This window comes from Zeus faber (assembly GCF_960531495.2).
Source record: "Zeus faber genome assembly, chromosome: 5".
Lineage (NCBI taxonomy): Eukaryota > Metazoa > Chordata > Actinopteri > Zeiformes > Zeidae > Zeus > Zeus faber.
The window spans coordinates 33,369,677-33,386,192 of NC_137192.1; the positions used below are offsets into that span (position 1 = coordinate 33,369,677).

Below are 16,516 nucleotides of genomic sequence, written 5' to 3' on the forward strand. Positions count from 1 at the left end.
TGGTTTGGCATGAAAAGAAAAAGAACTGCATCGGGGTATCTCTTCTTGCTTCCTTGTGGGTATTGATAGATTTAGCGGAGACCTTTAAAATAGGAAACGCCAAAGGCCATGTTCTATTGACTGTATGTTGATGCAGCTCCTCACGCCGCCATGCACCACATCACCCCAAACAGCTTCAATTAGGAGGTTATTAGGAATTTAGCGTGAGGGGTGGATGAACAGGAAATCCCTTTTTAATCACAATGGTCAAAAAGAAAGGCTACGATGCAGCGGCGGCAGGGGTGTTCCGAAAATGTTTTCCAAAACAGCTTGGTCAAATGACTAGGTTCTGCTCAACCCACCCAGTGCCGAGCTGAAAGCTGAAAGGGCTTTTGCAGGTTTCAGAAAAAGAAAGCGGGCACATAGAAATTTTCTACTGCACAATAATAGAGTGATCATCGAAAAGCTGTGTTTACTGAATGCCGCCTTGGCGCTCTGTGGTGTGTGTGTATACAATATATGTATATGTGTAAAATCCTATTTGGAAATATTCTGCAAGACACATACATATATGTGATCGATGTTTTGGACAATTAAAATGTATGCTCTTTGGACAAAACTGCTTCATAAAGGTTTGCCAATGAATCATATAACAAATGAATAAGTAAAGGTTACTACCGATGCTGCCCCCTGGTGACAAATATGTGATTAATTTCCACAAAAATAAAACCTGGCGCAAGTCACGAAACTCAGAAGTGTTTATTTATCAGCTCAGTTTCATCTGAAGGGAGCGTGGAAGAACTGGGCACTGCTCTAGGACTGACCTTGAACTCTCTATAGCAGCAACATGCATCTACCGATGACACCCAGATCCTATTACAGTACGCCAGAGCATTACCCTGAAAAAGGTAAACATTTACAAATGACCCTTCATGACTGCGTCAATTCGAGGGTGCATGACGGGTGCATGACATTTCAGCTTTATCTCAAATCAGGGCCACTGGCTTTGTTATTTGGATTGAGACATTTTAAAACAAAAAAATAAAGAAAAAAGCCCTCACCCATCCCTGACCCAATAAGGTTTCCCTGTTTGTGTTGGTGCTTGACTTACAGTCAGCCTCAGTCAAGTGGATGGTTGCTGTACTGTATGAAAATGTCATTTTTCGTGTGTGTGGTGATTTGACGAAATTGTTAACTTTCACTGAAATTACGTTTTAAATTCATCTCAAGGAAAAGGTAACCAAATGCTCTACAGCTCTCTGCTTCCGTTCATATCGACATTTCTCACAAAAAGAAGTGTTTCATATCGTATTGCCACATTCTGACACTCTGAATCATCGGTGTGGCATATTTTACAGTTGGACTAAACATTTCACTCTCCTCGTCTGCGTGCAGTTATAGACGCCGGCTCCTTATGATTTGTTGTCTTTATTCCATAGAGAACAAACCGGCGCTGGGAAAAGCACAAAGGGCATTTCTGACTGTTGTGTTCATCTAACACGTGCATAAGCAGTGGATAAGCAAGCGCATTATGTACAAATACAAATAATCGTACAAACTGTACAACACGACTGATGGCTTCCACTTTCAAAAGAAAATGTCTCATTTAAAACATTATTTCACATAGAGAAAATAGGAATTGCTTTATGAGAATTGTACAGAAAAAAAAAATAATAATAATTTGCAATTGTAATCTTTAGAAAAGAATGACATGGTCGTCCTCCCGTTGCGTTCAGTACCGTGGGGATCAGCTCTCCGTGCAACCAAAAAATTCCCAGGTTCAGCATATTTTCACAAATTACTTTTACCAACTCGGACCAACTCATTCTATTTCAGTGAAACGCGCAAACATGGCTTTCCTCACAGCGTCCTTGTAGGTGTCGGACGCAGAGAGCTCGTAGGAGCTTCCTTTAATGCCCAGGCCCGTGCCCTTGGTCCTCAGCGAGGCCTGCGGGGGAGACGGAGGAGTGATGAGAGCAGACGAGGTGGACACGGCCCCCCTCCAGGTGACGCCGCTAATTGGGCTCTCACAAAATAAAAATGGAAAAATAAATAAAAAATAAAAAGGGGAGAGCACGCACGTCCACGCGCAGACTCCCATCTGTCACGAACAGCCCCGGGGGGGGGAGCATTTTGGACGAACTGCTCAGAAGTCGTCGGCGCTACTCACCGAGATGGGAGCCGTGATGCCCTGCTGGTGCCGGCCCAGGCCCCGGCCCTCCTGCCAGCCCATCGCCTGCAGCATCTTGTTCCCAATGTTGTCACTCGTCAGCCCGTCCTTCGTGGGCTGCTCATAGTTGCTGCGGAAAACAGGTAGGAAGAGATGAAGGGAGACGTGGCGGCACAATTGACAAAAAAAAAAATATCAATCACGATCAATGATAAAGGAAGGAGGGTGGGGGCGTCGGGTGTGTCTTACACCGTGGGTGTTGGAGGCTGATAGAATTTCTTCTTCTTGGGGGCGGGGGGTTCAGGAACACCGTACTTCTCTCTCCTCTCTGCAGCCCTGTCTCTGTATTTCAACTGCGAGCACAAGCACATGACATGACATACGAATGTGCCCATCATAAAATATTATTTTAAGAGCCGCCCCCAAAAAGGGAGCAATCGCTCAAAGTACCTCGGTCTCTTTCCTCTCCAGCTCCTCCAGCTCCGCCTCGGAGAGCTTCGATCTTCTCTGGATTTCAAGGTTTTGCTAACGTAATCCAAAAAAAATAAAAAATAATAATAATACCTCAGCAAATGGGGACGCGTATACGGTGAGAGCATCACAACCCCCCCCCCACCGCACTGATCCTAAAATAGCCCCAGCCCCCGCCCTGCCGCGTGGAGTCCTACCTTGTGGAGGTCGGAGAGCTGCTGGTGACGCAGCAGAGCCTCTTTGTTGGGGAACTGCCTGCGACACAGCAGGCACGCCATCTTCTTCCAGTCCGTGTGGGTTCCTGCGTCCTCCTCCGCCCGCTCGGGCCCTGCCTCCTCCGTGTCGCTGTCCCCGCTGTACGCAGCCACGAGGCCGCTCTGTGCCACGGAGCCAACAAATGAACAGTTCATGGTGAGTTTAGTTTTTTGTTTTTTTTTCCTTTGGGGGGGGGGGGGGGTAAACATATTTCTTGTGCAAATTCCACAGTCCACTTGTGCATCAAGTGTTACGAAGCAAACCCCCACCTTGGTCACAGTCACCGTCTCCTGCTCCATGACCTTCACCTGCTCGTTCATGAAGGGCAGGATTTCAAAGTTTCCACTTTGCTGAAAAGAAACACAGGTGTTGCTGTTCAGTCGTATGATGTATGTCCGACAGACACGTGGATACAGGAAGTCCACCCGGCTCCAACAGTTAACTGTATTGTCATAATACGACCAAAATGCCAGACGACACCTGGCCTCATATCACAATATCGATATTATTTGGATATATGGCCCGGGCCTACTGCGTATGAGCGTTGCAAGGTATGACCGACTGGTAAGCGCGGCACCTTTTTCTCAAACAGTGTGAAACCAGCATCGGCGGCGGCAGACTCTCTCCTCTCCTCGTCCCTGAACTGTCCCATGGCCTGGAAGCTGCTCTTGAAGGTTTCCTTCTGCTTGTTCAAGGTCTTCGCCCAGCGCTCCATATCCTTGGCAATCTTGGGAGTTTGAGAAATTAGGAATAAATGTCAGAGGTGCTTCAGAGTAGCTTGTTTTACCTGCAGATTGTGCCAATTTACCGAGGATAATACTTAATTAATCACGGAGGGGAATTCAGGCAAAAGGCACCTGCTGAGCAGACTTGCTCTTTGGCTTCTCCTTCTTCTCCTTGGGCTCCTTGCTGAGGACACTGGTGAGCGGTGGGACCGCTGCACTAGCTGCACTAGCTGCACTAGCTGCACTAGCTGCTGAGCTGGCCGTGGAAGCCCGCTCTGTGCTGCCGTCTGACGCTACTGGTGCAGGGATGTACGTCTGCTTGTCGCCGTCCCAGTAAAGGTACTGCTGAGTCTGGGGGTTGTAGTAGTACTATGGAGGACAAGCAGCAGAAAATGAGGCACAAAGAAGTGGCGGGAGGTGAAATGACATATGACGGAGAATATTTTACATGTGTTGTGACATACTTGGCTGGTGGCATCATAAAACAGGCCCGACTGTGGATCGTAGTAGTAACCCGACGCCTCATCAAATTGGTAAGTGGAGGTGTCAGGGACAACTATGAATAAAAAACGCAGCACGTATAACATAAACCAAATGTATTATACATACTCATTTATAAGAAACCAATAGCTATTAAAATATAAATAAATAAAACATTTGATACGTGTCATTAATACTCAACACTCTCAATCGGCTGAGGCTATTTAAACCTTAGAATCTAAGGAAAACATAAAAAAGGCTAGACTTCTAGGTTAGTGCTGGATGTGGCTGCAAATTAAGACTTCCACATCCACCACGCCTCTTACCAGGCGTGGTGGATGGGGAGGCTGCCACTGTTGAAGCTGCTGCACTCGCCAGTGAGGAGGAAACGCCAGCAACCGGCGGCTGGACCACATCCAGCTGGCCCACTAGTGGATGGGACTAGAAAGAGGGAAAGAGAAAACAACACTTTATCACCAAAGTCGAATGTGGAAAAGGGCCCGTATCACATGTTATGACAATCCATCTTCCCCTTGATGAAAGTGCTCTCTACCTGTACTGCAGGCTGGCTGATGATGACAGGCTGGTAAACCTGAGCTGTCTGGTTCATCACAAAGCCCGCCGCTGCTGCAGAGATCAGTGTCTTTACTCCTGGGGCAGCTGCCAATAGTTAAATGGGACATTAGCCGCTTTGTTTCACTTTAAACCCTTCACAAATATATGAAGAGGCCCCAAATACCCCCAGAGTAATGTTGAGTTCTCACTACCTCCTAATAATCCGTCTCCGGCGACAGCTGCCAATCTTTCAGGCGGCTGCGGCCATAACGGATAACTCTGTCCCTGGAAAGTGAAATGAAGTTATGAAAGCATTCCCTTGGAAAAGCTTACAGCAAAGGAAACCAAAACAAGAAAAACTGCCAACCAACCTGTGCAAACTGAGCGCTGCCCTCGTGTACGCTGTAGTCAGGAGTAGCACCTAAACCCTGTTTGGGCTGAAATAATGGAACCAGAAAATACTTTTAAATCATAATATCCTGATATCCAGATTCCCATGGATAAGCTATGTGACCTTTTCACTCCTCTCCAAATGGATAGGAACCGTTGGTACCTGGCTGGACGACCACTGAGCCGCAGCGATGGCCGTGCTGGCGACAGAGAGAGCGCTGGCTCGGCTTCCATCAGGCTGCGCCGAGTCCCTTCAGGGGAGCAGAGGGATTTGTTTGAGATATTTAAAAATGGAGTCCATTTCGAAATCTACTGCGAGTAGATTGTTCCTTCTGTGAAATTGCAGCTTTCTTATGAAGTCATTAAGTGGTCCAATGGAACAAAAATAAAATCCTTCATAAAATGTATAAAGCTCGCCGTGTGCACCCAATGAAAAGACATTTCCAGCTGACTCTCACATTCAGAAAAGTGCTAATGCTATGAGGTGTTTCGGAGGCATGAGGTCCCAAGTTGGAAGCCCCAAGACTAGGCAATGCATAAAACACCGGGCCGGTTTTCCCGGTCAACACCGAAAATAATGTCTCAACGCCAAAGTAAATATAATACTTATAGAACTCCAACTGCAGTCACTTATCTTACTGATCCGAGAACCACTTCCAGTTCACCTGAGCAGAGCCGAGCTGTGGAAGCGAGGGTATAGCACGATAGGGACTCACTTCCTAGCGCTCTTGGCATAATCCACACCGATCGTCTTTCCATCGAGTTTGAGCGGAGGCTGAAGGCTCTGAAGGATGGCGAGGAGCTGAGAAGCCTCCTACCAAAAGAAAAAAACACAGGTTTAGTTACACACCTGTCCTTTCGCATAAAGTGCTGTGTTGTGATTGTATAATAATTATCACTTTGTACCAGTGGAGACGACAGCTGCACGAAGGCAAAGCCTCTGTTCTGTCCCGTTTGCTTGTCTTTGATGAGGCGGATGTTTCCCGTTGACAGGTTGGCATATGGCGCCAGCATATTCAAAATGGCGTCAATGGTTGAGAGTGGGGCAATATTTCTCAGAATGATGGCTGTAAATGGTCCACAAATGGCAGAACATTTAATCTCTGTGCTGCACAACGAGAACACCTCAATGCTTGGGTGCAAACGTGTGAGAAACTGCACTCACTGTCTCCATTGTAATCCCCAGATTGTTGAGCGTCAACATTCACATTGCTCGCTGCTGGACTCTCCCCCTCTGGATGAGGAAACATTCGATTTGATTATTTTGAAGCACATTAAACAAGACAATTAAAAGGGAACGGGATAAAGGGGGATAATACAAAAGTAAATGAATGGGAAAACCATAAACCGGCCATAGAGTGATATTTGGACCAACTGCAAACAGGGTGATGTTCGCAAAGTGTTTGTGAAGTAACCGATGAATACTTCGCTCCCGTGGCCTGCACACACGCACCCCACACAAAACTCAAAATGCGGTGCATTTTTATACGCTCGGAGTCACAACTCACCAACTTTGACTGCGCCACACCGGAAACACTTCAGTCTCTTCCGGAAATTATACAGACCACACTGTAATAGACCAGTCAGTTTGTTTAGTTCATAGTTCAAATGAGCCATGTGATTGGTCTAAGTGTCATCACAGATTGACTCACAGCATTGCAAAGCCAGTTTTCGAACTTCTGTCTTCTGTTGCTGTAGTGCATGGCAACGTCCTTTCCGTGGATCACCAGCTTCTTCTGCAAAGCCAAAAAGCCACCAGTTATTTCGGCGTCGGGGATGCAAGGCCACGGGGGGCGGGTGAGGTCTTGCCACTACCCCACCCCACGGGTGAGCGCAGCCGGAACAGGGAGGATTGGCTAGGCTTACGCTCACTTAGGTCGAGTCCCTCAGGGAATAGCAGATCCGGGTTAAAGAGAGAGAGAGAGATCTGTGCATGAGGGGATCGAGTGCCGAGAAGCCTCCCTCTGACTATATGATGTGTTTCGGACCGGAGTGCTGCCAGCTCGCCCCTGTCTCATTCCAGTCTTCGGATTTTAAACGGAGGAGAGTACGGAGTCGAGAGACTGAGCTGGAGCAGAGTGTGCTATGGAACCCTTAGGCATGAGAAGACTACTTGGGAATAGAAGGAGGTCTATACACTCAGAGCCACATGCAAAACACTTTGCATTTCATGTCCCCTCCTCAAAGGATTCGTCCTAAGCTTATAAAATTACTCTGTGTAACCCAAGACGAAATTTGCTTAATGCGGTACTCACTTGAACTGAACAGAACTAAACAGTGGAATGACTTCGGTCTGGTCTGCAGAGGCTACTTTAAACTTGGGCAAGTTCATAATGTCAAAGATATCCTAAAAACACAGTTTTACATTACTGGAATAAGAAAAGGCCTTTGACTAAAATAGCAACAGCTGTCAGTTGTCTACATCATCCCCAATAAGGTTAAAACATCTATGATCAGTGACCCATAGTATCTGCAATTTGGGGCTCTAATCTCCAAGACAAAAGCTAGACTTGGTGATTGTTGAGGCAACCTGATTGGTCTCCATCCATCGGGTAGCATCTTGCAAGTGATAAAACTCCACGAAGGCGAAACCACGGCTTATACCTAGAGACAGCATTCAAATATAGACGGGAGGCGGGTTAGTTAGAATGCTTTGCCACAAAGTTCAACTGTCACAGTTGGCTGTACACTGCAAACTTAAACAGGGGAGGTTGCTTACAGGGGAAAGGGACTGGTGGCGGTAGCCTTTAGCACGGCATGTCTTCACAACAAATGCTGCAGGTACAATACATAGATCTACTGCCTTACCTGGCCGCGTCACCAAACCTCCTCTATAAAAACACAGACAAATATCTAGAGGACCCAAAGGCTCCTGTGACAGTTTATGGGGTGTTCTGCAATGACAGCAATTAAGAGAGGCAGGGTGGCTTAGGATGGCTCAGTGCATGTGTGGGCAGGAAGGCAGGAAGTCTCCTCTGAAGGGCAACACTAACCTGTCCTTTTCTTCATCAAGCGGATGTCCACCGGCTGCGGCCCCGGCAGGTGCTCGAGCGCTGCTCGGATCTGCGCGACAGGGCACAAGCCTTCAATTAGCCCCGTAGGGCTCGGTACCTTTTCAACACCGTGTACAGACCGAGTCTTCATCGTTCATCTTTTTGCCCCCCCACCCCCACGAATGAAGCGAGGGACCTACATCTTCTTCTGTGACGTGGAGGGAGAGGCCCCTGAGCATGATGGTCTTGCTCTCCTCTTCCGACTCCATCTTATAGTCCTGGTCCAGGTAATCCCCGTCAAATTCGTTGTCCTCGTCGCTGTTGTGTCGCTTTCGCCCCCTCTGCACAAACAAAACGTTAAAAACAACACTGAGATGGTTCCGACCGTCTTGAAGGGGCGTGACGCGCACGCGCTCGGGTCCGCGCGCTGACCTCGGGACTTTCTCGGTCTCGGCATTCGTCGAAGCGCTCGCGCTCGTCGACCCAGCGGCGGTCGTAGTCCCTTTCCGAGTCCCTGCTTCGTCGCTCACGCCGCTCGGACTCGTCTCTCCCTCCGTCCGAGCCGTAGCGTCCGCTGCGTTCACCGCGGCTGAGCCTGGTTGGGGGGGGGGGGGGGGGGGGGGGGGGGGGGATTCGATGGTAAAAGGGCGGCTCATAACAAAGGAACTGTGACACGACACAGACAAGTTTAAGACGGTGGCTCGCACCTTTTATCGGCTCCCATGGCTCCCAGCGTAGACTGCACAAGCGAGGTTCAGCAAATCTGTAAGAAAATCACATTTTTCATTGTAGACGCTTTCTAACTCTACGCTTTTATTGTTCTTTCCTTTCATGTCAAGTCTTTTGTGCCTTATGCAAAGCACTCTGAATTGCCCTTGTGTGTGAAATGTGCCAAATGACACAGTGAAGTGTCTTTCCGCTGGTAGAACCAAGGTATAACTCATCTTCGGACGAACGACAGTAAACGCGTCTCACCCCTAAAAGGCACCAACGCTGTGTTGACCCTCCACAACCAAACAGCTAGCATGGCGTGGCTAGCAGCTTTAGCCGGGCAGCCTCACGCTGAACAACCTCAACACCGCGTTGGTCCGCGTTTATAACTCACCTCTTTAAAGGCGCCGTGGCCGAGTAGCTCGATGAGGCTCGAATACAAAAATGATACGAGATGTTTGTGTTTTCGAATTCTCCGAGATTTGGGCAAATGTAGCACTGGCGTTAGCAACGCCCCCCCCTCCACCGCCTATAGCATTCCCAGCATTCCTTGCGGCAGCCGGGGCGGGTTTTTTTTTTTTTTTTGTCGTTAATAAAAAAAATTTCTAAACAGTACAAACGACGTAACTTAAACGGTAAACAACAAAAAAAATCCAGTAAAAGTCTAAAAGAAATGTAATCAAATAAACACGACACGCACACCAATGGATATCTATGAAATTCAAAGTAAAAAAAAAAAAACCCCAAAAAACAATACATTTTTTAAACATGCTATTTCCACCCACCGCCACGGGGCGTCGCTGCAGCCCCGGTCAGCCCGTGACGCGGCGGCTCCTCGGTCCGCTCTCGTCGGTTGGACCTCGGCTATGGCTGCAGCCGCGGATGCTACCAGTAGCAACGTTAGCTGGCGAGTGTTGTAGACGTCGGGGAGACCTCGGGAGACGGATCCGGTTTTCAGCTTCGTTTTACACCAGTCGCCGTTGCCAGATAAACTGCGGAGCGGTAAGTCGACCCGCCTGCAGCCCGGAGCGTTGGGGCCAGCGAGCTAGCAGCTAGCTAACGTCTGCGCGTTCCGGCTAACCCGCCGCTGCGGGATGGTTGTGCTTGATAACGGCGAGTTGTTCAAGTAAATCAGACACCGAGTGACGTGTGGTGCCGTCCGCTCACCGAGCATGAAAACCTCTGAGGATACAGTACCAGTAACTACCGTCCTTATTTAACCCAGTTAGCATCTAAATGTAACGGGGCGCCCATCCCTATGTATGTATGTATGTATGTATGTATGTATGTATGTATGTATGAATGATTGAGTGCGTATGTATGTATGTATGTATGTATGTGTGATTGAGTGTATGTATACATGTATTTTCATGAGTTACAGACCACAACGGAATGCGTTGAACCCCAACCCTTGTTCACTGAGGAGTGGTGTCAAAACCACGCTGTGATGACATTACTATCTGCAGGCGGGGATTCAAAAACCTATTTGCGCACCCTCTCTTGTCCCCCTTCCCCATCAGCCCGCTGTGAGACATGGCCGAACCCGAGCTTCTGCTGGACTCCAACATCAGGCTGTGGGTGGTGCTGCCCATCGTGTTCATCACCTTCCTGGTCGGGGTCATACGGCATTATGTTTCCATCCTGCTGCAAAGTGACAAGAAGCTCACCTTGGAACAGGTGTCTGACAGGTGAGTTGGAGTGACACGGCTGCTTTACCGTGGTCTAATCAAAGCATCTCGTTGCATTTCAAATGGGTTGGGTGTTTATTTGTTTTTTTTGTTTATTTTTCAGCCAAGTGCTAATCCGGAGCCGGATTCTTCGGGAGAACGGGAAATACATTCCAAAACAGGTGAGAAGAAAGTTGATGTTTTCAGACCTCTGATTTAGAGAACATCGCTGTTCTCCTCGCCGTTACGTCCCAGATCGTCTTGATTCTTATTTGTGTTTAAATGGTTTTGGAGGGGGGAAAAAAACTGCCTTTATTTTCTTCTCTTCAGTCTTTTTTGATGAGGAAGTTCTACTTCAATAATCAAGATGACGGATTCTTCAAAAAGACCAAAAGGAAGGTCGTCCCTCCATCCCCGATGACAGGTAATCATTTTACAGTGCACAACGAAACTATTACCAGTGAGTAGGGCTGGACAAAATGGCAAACTAAAATCTGAAACACTGGTTCCTTCATAGCACCTTTTAATATTCATTCATATGTTGTATATTGTCTAAAACAACTTTGTAAATTAAGCTATAATCAATATCTGTCTTCAGTCATGTTGTTTTTGTAAATATGATTTTATGGCTATTCAAAACAAAATAATTATTTAAATGATGTTATGATGGAGTGCACTCTTGTACTGTGTGTGTTTAGATCCCAGCATGCTGACTGACATGATGAAAGGCAACGTGACCAACGTGCTTCCCATGATCCTCATCGGCGGGTGGATAAATTGGACCTTTTCGGGATTTGTTACAAGTAACGTCTTCACCTCCGCACAAGTCCCCAAATCTTAAGTACACAGTATGTTTTGATATCAGTGAAGTCATGTTGACTTTTTGCATTCCAGCCAAGGTTCCCTTCCCCCTCACTCTGCGTTTCAAGCCCATGCTGCAGCAAGGAATCGAGCTGCTCTCATTGGATGCTTCCTGGTAAATACACAGAATAAATGTGTCCGTTTGTATTTGGAACATTGTGTATTTTCTGATATCTTCGCAATTCTTACATTCGTATTATTTAAGCCGTGCGTCATCTGCATTGCTTGCCTGTTGCCTCTTCTAGGGTGAGCTCAGCATCGTGGTACTTCCTGAATGTGTTTGGACTACGAAGCATGTACTCATTAATTCTAGGACAGGACAATGGTAATTGAACTACTTTTGGGGTATCCCCCCCCCCCCCCTCACACACTCGATATAAAGGGTAATTTTAAACCGTAACCCTGGGATCTGCTCTGTGACCAATTCCCCCACAGGCGCAGATCAGTCCAGGATCATGCAGGAGCAGATGAGCGGCGCTGCCATGGCCATGCCTGCGGACACAAATAAAGCCTTCAAGGTGGGCCGCGCGTTGGTTGAATCGCAGATTGAGAAACCAGGTTTTAACGCATTGCGACTGACCCAGTACCTTGAAGCAGGGCGGTGCTATTATGGCGGAAAGGATAAGCGTGGTAGCCCCGGTGTCTAGATGCGCTCGGGATCGCCTTGTGACGCGGCGACGCACGCCCCTGGAGGAAAGGGTCGGTTTGTTCACCCGCGTGACCTTTCCCCCTCATTCCAGGCCGAGTGGGAGGCGCTGGAGCTGACGGACCACCAGTGGGCCCTGGAGAGCGTGGAGGAGGAGCTGATGGGCAGGGAGCTGGACTTTGATGGGATGTTCAGTAAGGAGCTGCCCACCGGCATCTTCTGATGCCCTGTGCTGAGGGCCCCCGCCTCTGCTCGCTCCAGGGAGTGGGTCGGGGGGGGGGGTTACGGCGTATAACATAGCGATGGCATTAGTCCCTTCACTGTATGCAAAGTTTACATGAAGTAAGTATTGCTTTATTATTTCACGTATTGCTTTATTATTATTATTATTATTATTATTATTATTATTATTTTTTTTTTTTTTAACAAATACAAAACAAATTGGGAAACATGTACTTTTGCTTATTAAACTGCTTTATCAGTAACTTGTGATTATATGCTGTCGACTTTTAAAGGGGACCTGTTATGCTCCTTTTTACACCAGTTAATAGAAGTCTCTGAGGTCCCCAAAACATGTTTGTGAAGTTTTTTTTTTTTTTTTTTTTTTTTTTGCGCTGAAAATACCACCCAGATGATGCGTCCTAACATGCCCCTATATCATCCTGTTCCCAAACGGCTTGTCCGGGGCCCCAAGTTCGATGAGCCAACGGGGTTTGAGCGTGGCTTCTAGGTTTCGTTGTATTTACTCCGTAACCTTCGCTGATTTCACCCCAGCGGTCCACTAGACTGAGGGGAGAAATAATCAGCCCAGGTGCTGACTCTTCACTCATACTACATCGACAAGGCCCCGTTTAAAAGTTTGTTTCTGACTTCCGTTGCCGTGCTCCAGCCTTGTGGGAGACACCGACACCTCACCGCGATGCACCGGGACCCTCGGATGCAGGGATTTTTTTGTTTGTTTGTTTGTTTGTTTCATACGTAAACGTCGGAAAATTAAAAAAAATAAATAAATACATTTCACAAATTTTTCAGGCAGGATCACGATCCATGATCGTGTCGTGATTCTTTTTCATGTTGGTTTTTGCGAGTGACTGAATAGTACAACCTAACCTTCCTCATTTAAAAAAATAAAGCCCTTCAAGGTAACAACCTAAAAGACATATTTTTTTTGCTATTACTGGTTTATTTGTGTGTCTCTAAGGAAAGCACGTAACGTGGCTTCATTTGATGGCTCCTTTGTCACTGTCGGTGTAAGTTGCACCAGTCGGACCAATACACACAGTCTCACCGTGCTCGGCTCTTAATGCTATGACCAAAGTGAGAGGTTTCTGCATTGTATTCAACAAAAACGTGACGGGACCATCCTCTCACTCTGTCTTGTATTCATTTACCAAAAGAAAAAGACACCAGCTCTCAGACGGGAGCTGGCTCCCATCGTAGAAGCCGCCAGAGCCGATTCGTTCGCGACCGACATCACTTTCTGTTTCCCCCGTTTCTTCAAACAAAACAAGTAGAAATAGTGTTTTATCTTACATTGTGTTTTTTATTTCCGTTTACTAATTGAACAAAATAAAAAATAAAATCCTGTGCCCCCTCCCCGCTGTCCGTGTGCTCCGTATATATGTTCCGTGTCCTTTTTTTAAATTTTTTTTTTTCTGCCGCCGGATTCCTGATGTACAAATCACGGACGAGAAAATAGTGTGTTTTAGGGTTTGGATGCATGCACGAGCCATAACCTGCGACTGACGGAACGTGCGCCGTGGCACGATGCCGACGATCTCTCCGTAAAGGCAGATCGTCATTGTCGACATTATCATCGTTCACGATCTGATAACGTCATATCGCACACCCCTGCCTCCGCAGTACAAAGACACGCTTTTTTTTAAATTTTGTTTTGTTTTTTTATGCGTTTTCTTTGGAGGAACACACAGTGGGCCGCGCGCCGCAGCCTACCGGTAGAAGGAAACACACATTTGGTATTAATTCCTCTTTCTTGTAAAAGATTTGTTTGAGTTGCTCAGATGCGGGAGTGGTTCTAATTCCCTTGAAGTGTGTGTTAGTGTGTGTGTGTGTGTGTTAGTAGACCCGTCAGAGACGCAAATGTATGTGCACAAGCACTGAGAGACTGAGCTTTGCATAATAGGTCCCCTTTAAAATGTCATTGGATAATGAACGCTAACAAATGTTTGCTTTTTCTGTTCTTGCAGTCCGTTGGTATAGCGACCTTCATAATCAGTGTGTGTTCTTGTGTAGAAGGACACAGTCAGTACATTTCTGTTTTTTTTTTTGTTTTTTTTTTTCCAAAACTGTGTGAAATGTGTTAAACTTATTGCACTTTCACAATTCTGACCAGTAGTTTGTTTCAGTCGATATAGAAAGGTCAGCTGCTTCATGTTTGTTCCTTTGGACCTAGATTCAAAATTAGGTATGTCAAAAACATTCGCTGTATAGTTTTAATTTTAGTGGTTTGTTTTTCCCCATTATATATTTATTTAGACTAATAATTTTGTAACTATTCCCTGTGTTTTGTATAAAGCCGTTTTGACTATATAAGCAGTTTGGTTTATTTTTATGTTGGCATTTTTTATTTGGATGTGAATATTCTGTTGCGCAATTACAAAAATATCCTAAATATAACTGCAGGCAGCAATACGTGGCGTCCAGGGCAGTCGGGCCCTTGTTAAATTGGGACCCTAGAAGTTGATTCATTCTGGCCTGGTGAGGTCAGAGCCACTGCGTGTAGGGTTTCCACCTCCAATGTGGAACAATAAGGGACACCTTGCCAGCGGCCCCACGCCCGGGGGGACACATCGAGTGGGCGCCTGGGGGCCCTTGACGCCTCAATTTCAAAGTGCTCTGCTGCTCTCAACATGAATGTGAAGGAAATAAAGAGTCAATAAGAGTGAAGCACAGCTGAGTCAGTTATATTAAGGATTAAAACATCAGATCATAGACGTTGGCAAAACGTTTGCTCTGTCAAAATAAACTATTTGGAAGAAGCGAGAAGCCGTTGATAAAGTGGGAAATAGCAAATGACCCGGTAGACACAGAGACCACTGTGGTGGACGACTGAACAGTACATTTACTTGTCAAAAGAATAATTTTGTTTTTTACTGATCAGAACAACTGCTCCAACACATTGAAATAAAGATCAACCTGGGAAACGTGGAGAGGAGATAATTGCTCATGAATCGAGGTCATGTGCTGGTTCAACGTACATGAAAGTCATCTTAACCTTGGGTCCAACGCCTTTCAGGAAGGCTGGGGAGGCCTGGCCTTTGAAAGAGCAATTTCCACCAAGGGGGTTATTGGTGAAATTACATTTACATTTAGTCATTTATCAGACGCTTTTATCCAAAGCGACTTACAATTGTTCAAACACCGACGGACGCAGCCATCAGGAGCAATAAGGGGTTAAGTGTCTTGCTCAAGGACACTACAGCATGCTAGCAGGAGGAGCCTGGGATCCAACCAGCAACCTTTAGATCACTAGACCACCAGCTCTACCTCCTGAGCTACCATCCCCAGCTAAATTCCTCTCACAAGTGTCAACTCATGAAACTCTTTTGGTTTGATTATTTCTGGTGCCATTCCAAGCAGGTGAAAACCGTGTCGGCCTTAGAGGAGGGTGTGCACGGAAACACAGGACAAATGGCGTCCCCTCTTGATTCAGTAAGGAGCGGCGCATCTTATTTTCCAATACAGGACGATCCCGTATGATGAGGGAGGGGTGGCAACGCTAGCTGCGCTTTGTTTCATCCAATTGTCTTCTGGTAAAACTTCAACCTCATCCCTTTCAAACAAAATAAAGAGGAACAAGAGTAAAACCTGTCACTGTGTCATTTCATGTGGTCCTTGTTACAACCAACCACAATCCAGGAAGACAAAACGTCAGTACGGATTCCTCCATTGCAGCGTGCGTCTGCGTGGCGCCATCTTGGTGAGGTCGTGATTGTCGATCACAAACTTCATCCACAATACTGAACCGACCTGGATCAAACTTGGAAGACGGCATGCCGGAACTGCCCCGAATAAACATTGTCTTCAATTTGTCTGTGGATTCGTCAGATCCATGACATCCATAAGGTTCTCACGTCAGTTATACCTACACTACCGCCATCTTGGTGAGGTTCCAGTTGTTGACGAATCACGAGACTACAATGCGTGCGGGCACATCGCAGCCAATTTAAAGAAACTCGTTTGTTTGCAACATAATCCCGCAACAACGCAGCGATCTGGATCAAACTTGGCAGATGGCATGTCGGCCCTGCCCCCGACACGCATTTTGTCGGCCTGGTCTGTGAGTGTGGGGGGCGACCCGTGACATTGACAACAACAGGGACCCCGGCTCCTCGGGGCCTGGACCCTAACTAGTGTGTGTGTGTGTGTGTGTGTGTGTGTGTGTGTGTGTGTGTGTGTGTGTGTATATATATATATATATATATATATATATATATATATATATATATATATATTCTGAATACTCGGATTCAGGCCATCAGGAAAATAAAAAAAGCATGACTGGCGCCGGGAGATAAAGTTGAACTCTAAACGACGAAGCCGGAATGTCCGAGCTCCGCGGCGCCAGTGAACGCAGCACTAGCGTACCGTTC

The 16,516-nt window shown here is 46.7% G+C and overlaps 2 protein-coding genes across 3 annotated transcripts; one reads left to right on the forward strand and one right to left on the reverse strand.

Moving 5' to 3' along the window:
• Nucleotides 1-1,069: 1,069 nt before the first annotated feature.
• On the reverse strand, nt 1,070-9,264 carry LOC307230930 (RNA-binding protein 5-like). 2 transcript variants are annotated; one of them, XM_080001425.1, is made up of 25 exons: nt 9,124-9,264; nt 8,726-8,781; nt 8,451-8,613; nt 8,219-8,359; nt 8,019-8,088; nt 7,556-7,629; nt 6,678-6,761; nt 6,534-6,594; nt 6,191-6,259; nt 5,932-6,092; nt 5,742-5,839; nt 5,189-5,276; nt 5,007-5,072; nt 4,848-4,920; nt 4,634-4,740; nt 4,407-4,521; nt 4,065-4,156; nt 3,733-3,969; nt 3,453-3,602; nt 3,145-3,225; nt 2,818-2,997; nt 2,600-2,674; nt 2,399-2,502; nt 2,150-2,279; nt 1,070-1,927 (listed from the first exon to the last, which is right to left on the reverse strand). In XM_080001425.1, the coding sequence occupies exons 2-25, from the start codon at nt 8,740-8,742 to the stop codon at nt 1,802-1,804; spliced, it is 2,562 nt and encodes an 853-aa protein (XP_079857551.1). In that variant the 5' UTR covers nt 8,743-8,781; nt 9,124-9,264; the 3' UTR covers nt 1,070-1,801. The 2 variants fall into 2 exon arrangements, with proteins under 2 accessions (XP_079857551.1, XP_079857552.1); XM_080001426.1 differs by lacking the exons at nt 7,556-7,629; nt 8,219-8,359; nt 8,451-8,613; nt 8,726-8,781; nt 9,124-9,264.
• A 329-nt stretch (nt 9,265-9,593) lies between these two features.
• emc3 (ER membrane protein complex subunit 3) lies at nt 9,594-14,443 on the forward strand. The gene is made up of 9 exons (XM_079999991.1): nt 9,594-9,731; nt 10,250-10,417; nt 10,521-10,578; nt 10,727-10,820; nt 11,095-11,199; nt 11,291-11,372; nt 11,503-11,582; nt 11,693-11,775; nt 11,998-14,443. The coding sequence occupies exons 2-9, from the start codon at nt 10,263-10,265 to the stop codon at nt 12,124-12,126; spliced, it is 786 nt and encodes a 261-aa protein (XP_079856117.1). The 5' UTR covers nt 9,594-9,731; nt 10,250-10,262; the 3' UTR covers nt 12,127-14,443.
• Nucleotides 14,444-16,516: the final 2,073 nt, after the last annotated feature.

Coding starts and splice junctions, on each gene's coding strand:
- LOC307230930 (XM_080001425.1), bottom strand. Junction 5,277..5,741: donor TATGCCAAGAGCGCTAGGAA/GTGAGTCCCTAT, acceptor GCTCCCCTGAAG/GGACTCGGCGCAGCCTGATG. Junction 2,503..2,599: donor TGGAGAGGAAAGAGACCGAG/GTACTTTGAGCG, acceptor TTGTGCTCGCAG/TTGAAATACAGAGACAGGGC.
- emc3 (XM_079999991.1), top strand. CDS start 10,263: ATGGCCGAACCCGAGCTTCTGCTGGACTCCAACATCAGGCTGTGGGTG. Junction 10,579..10,726: donor GGAAATACATTCCAAAACAG/GTGAGAAGAAAG, acceptor TCTTCTCTTCAG/TCTTTTTTGATGAGGAAGTT. Junction 11,200..11,290: donor CTTTTCGGGATTTGTTACAA/GTAACGTCTTCA, acceptor TTTGCATTCCAG/CCAAGGTTCCCTTCCCCCTC.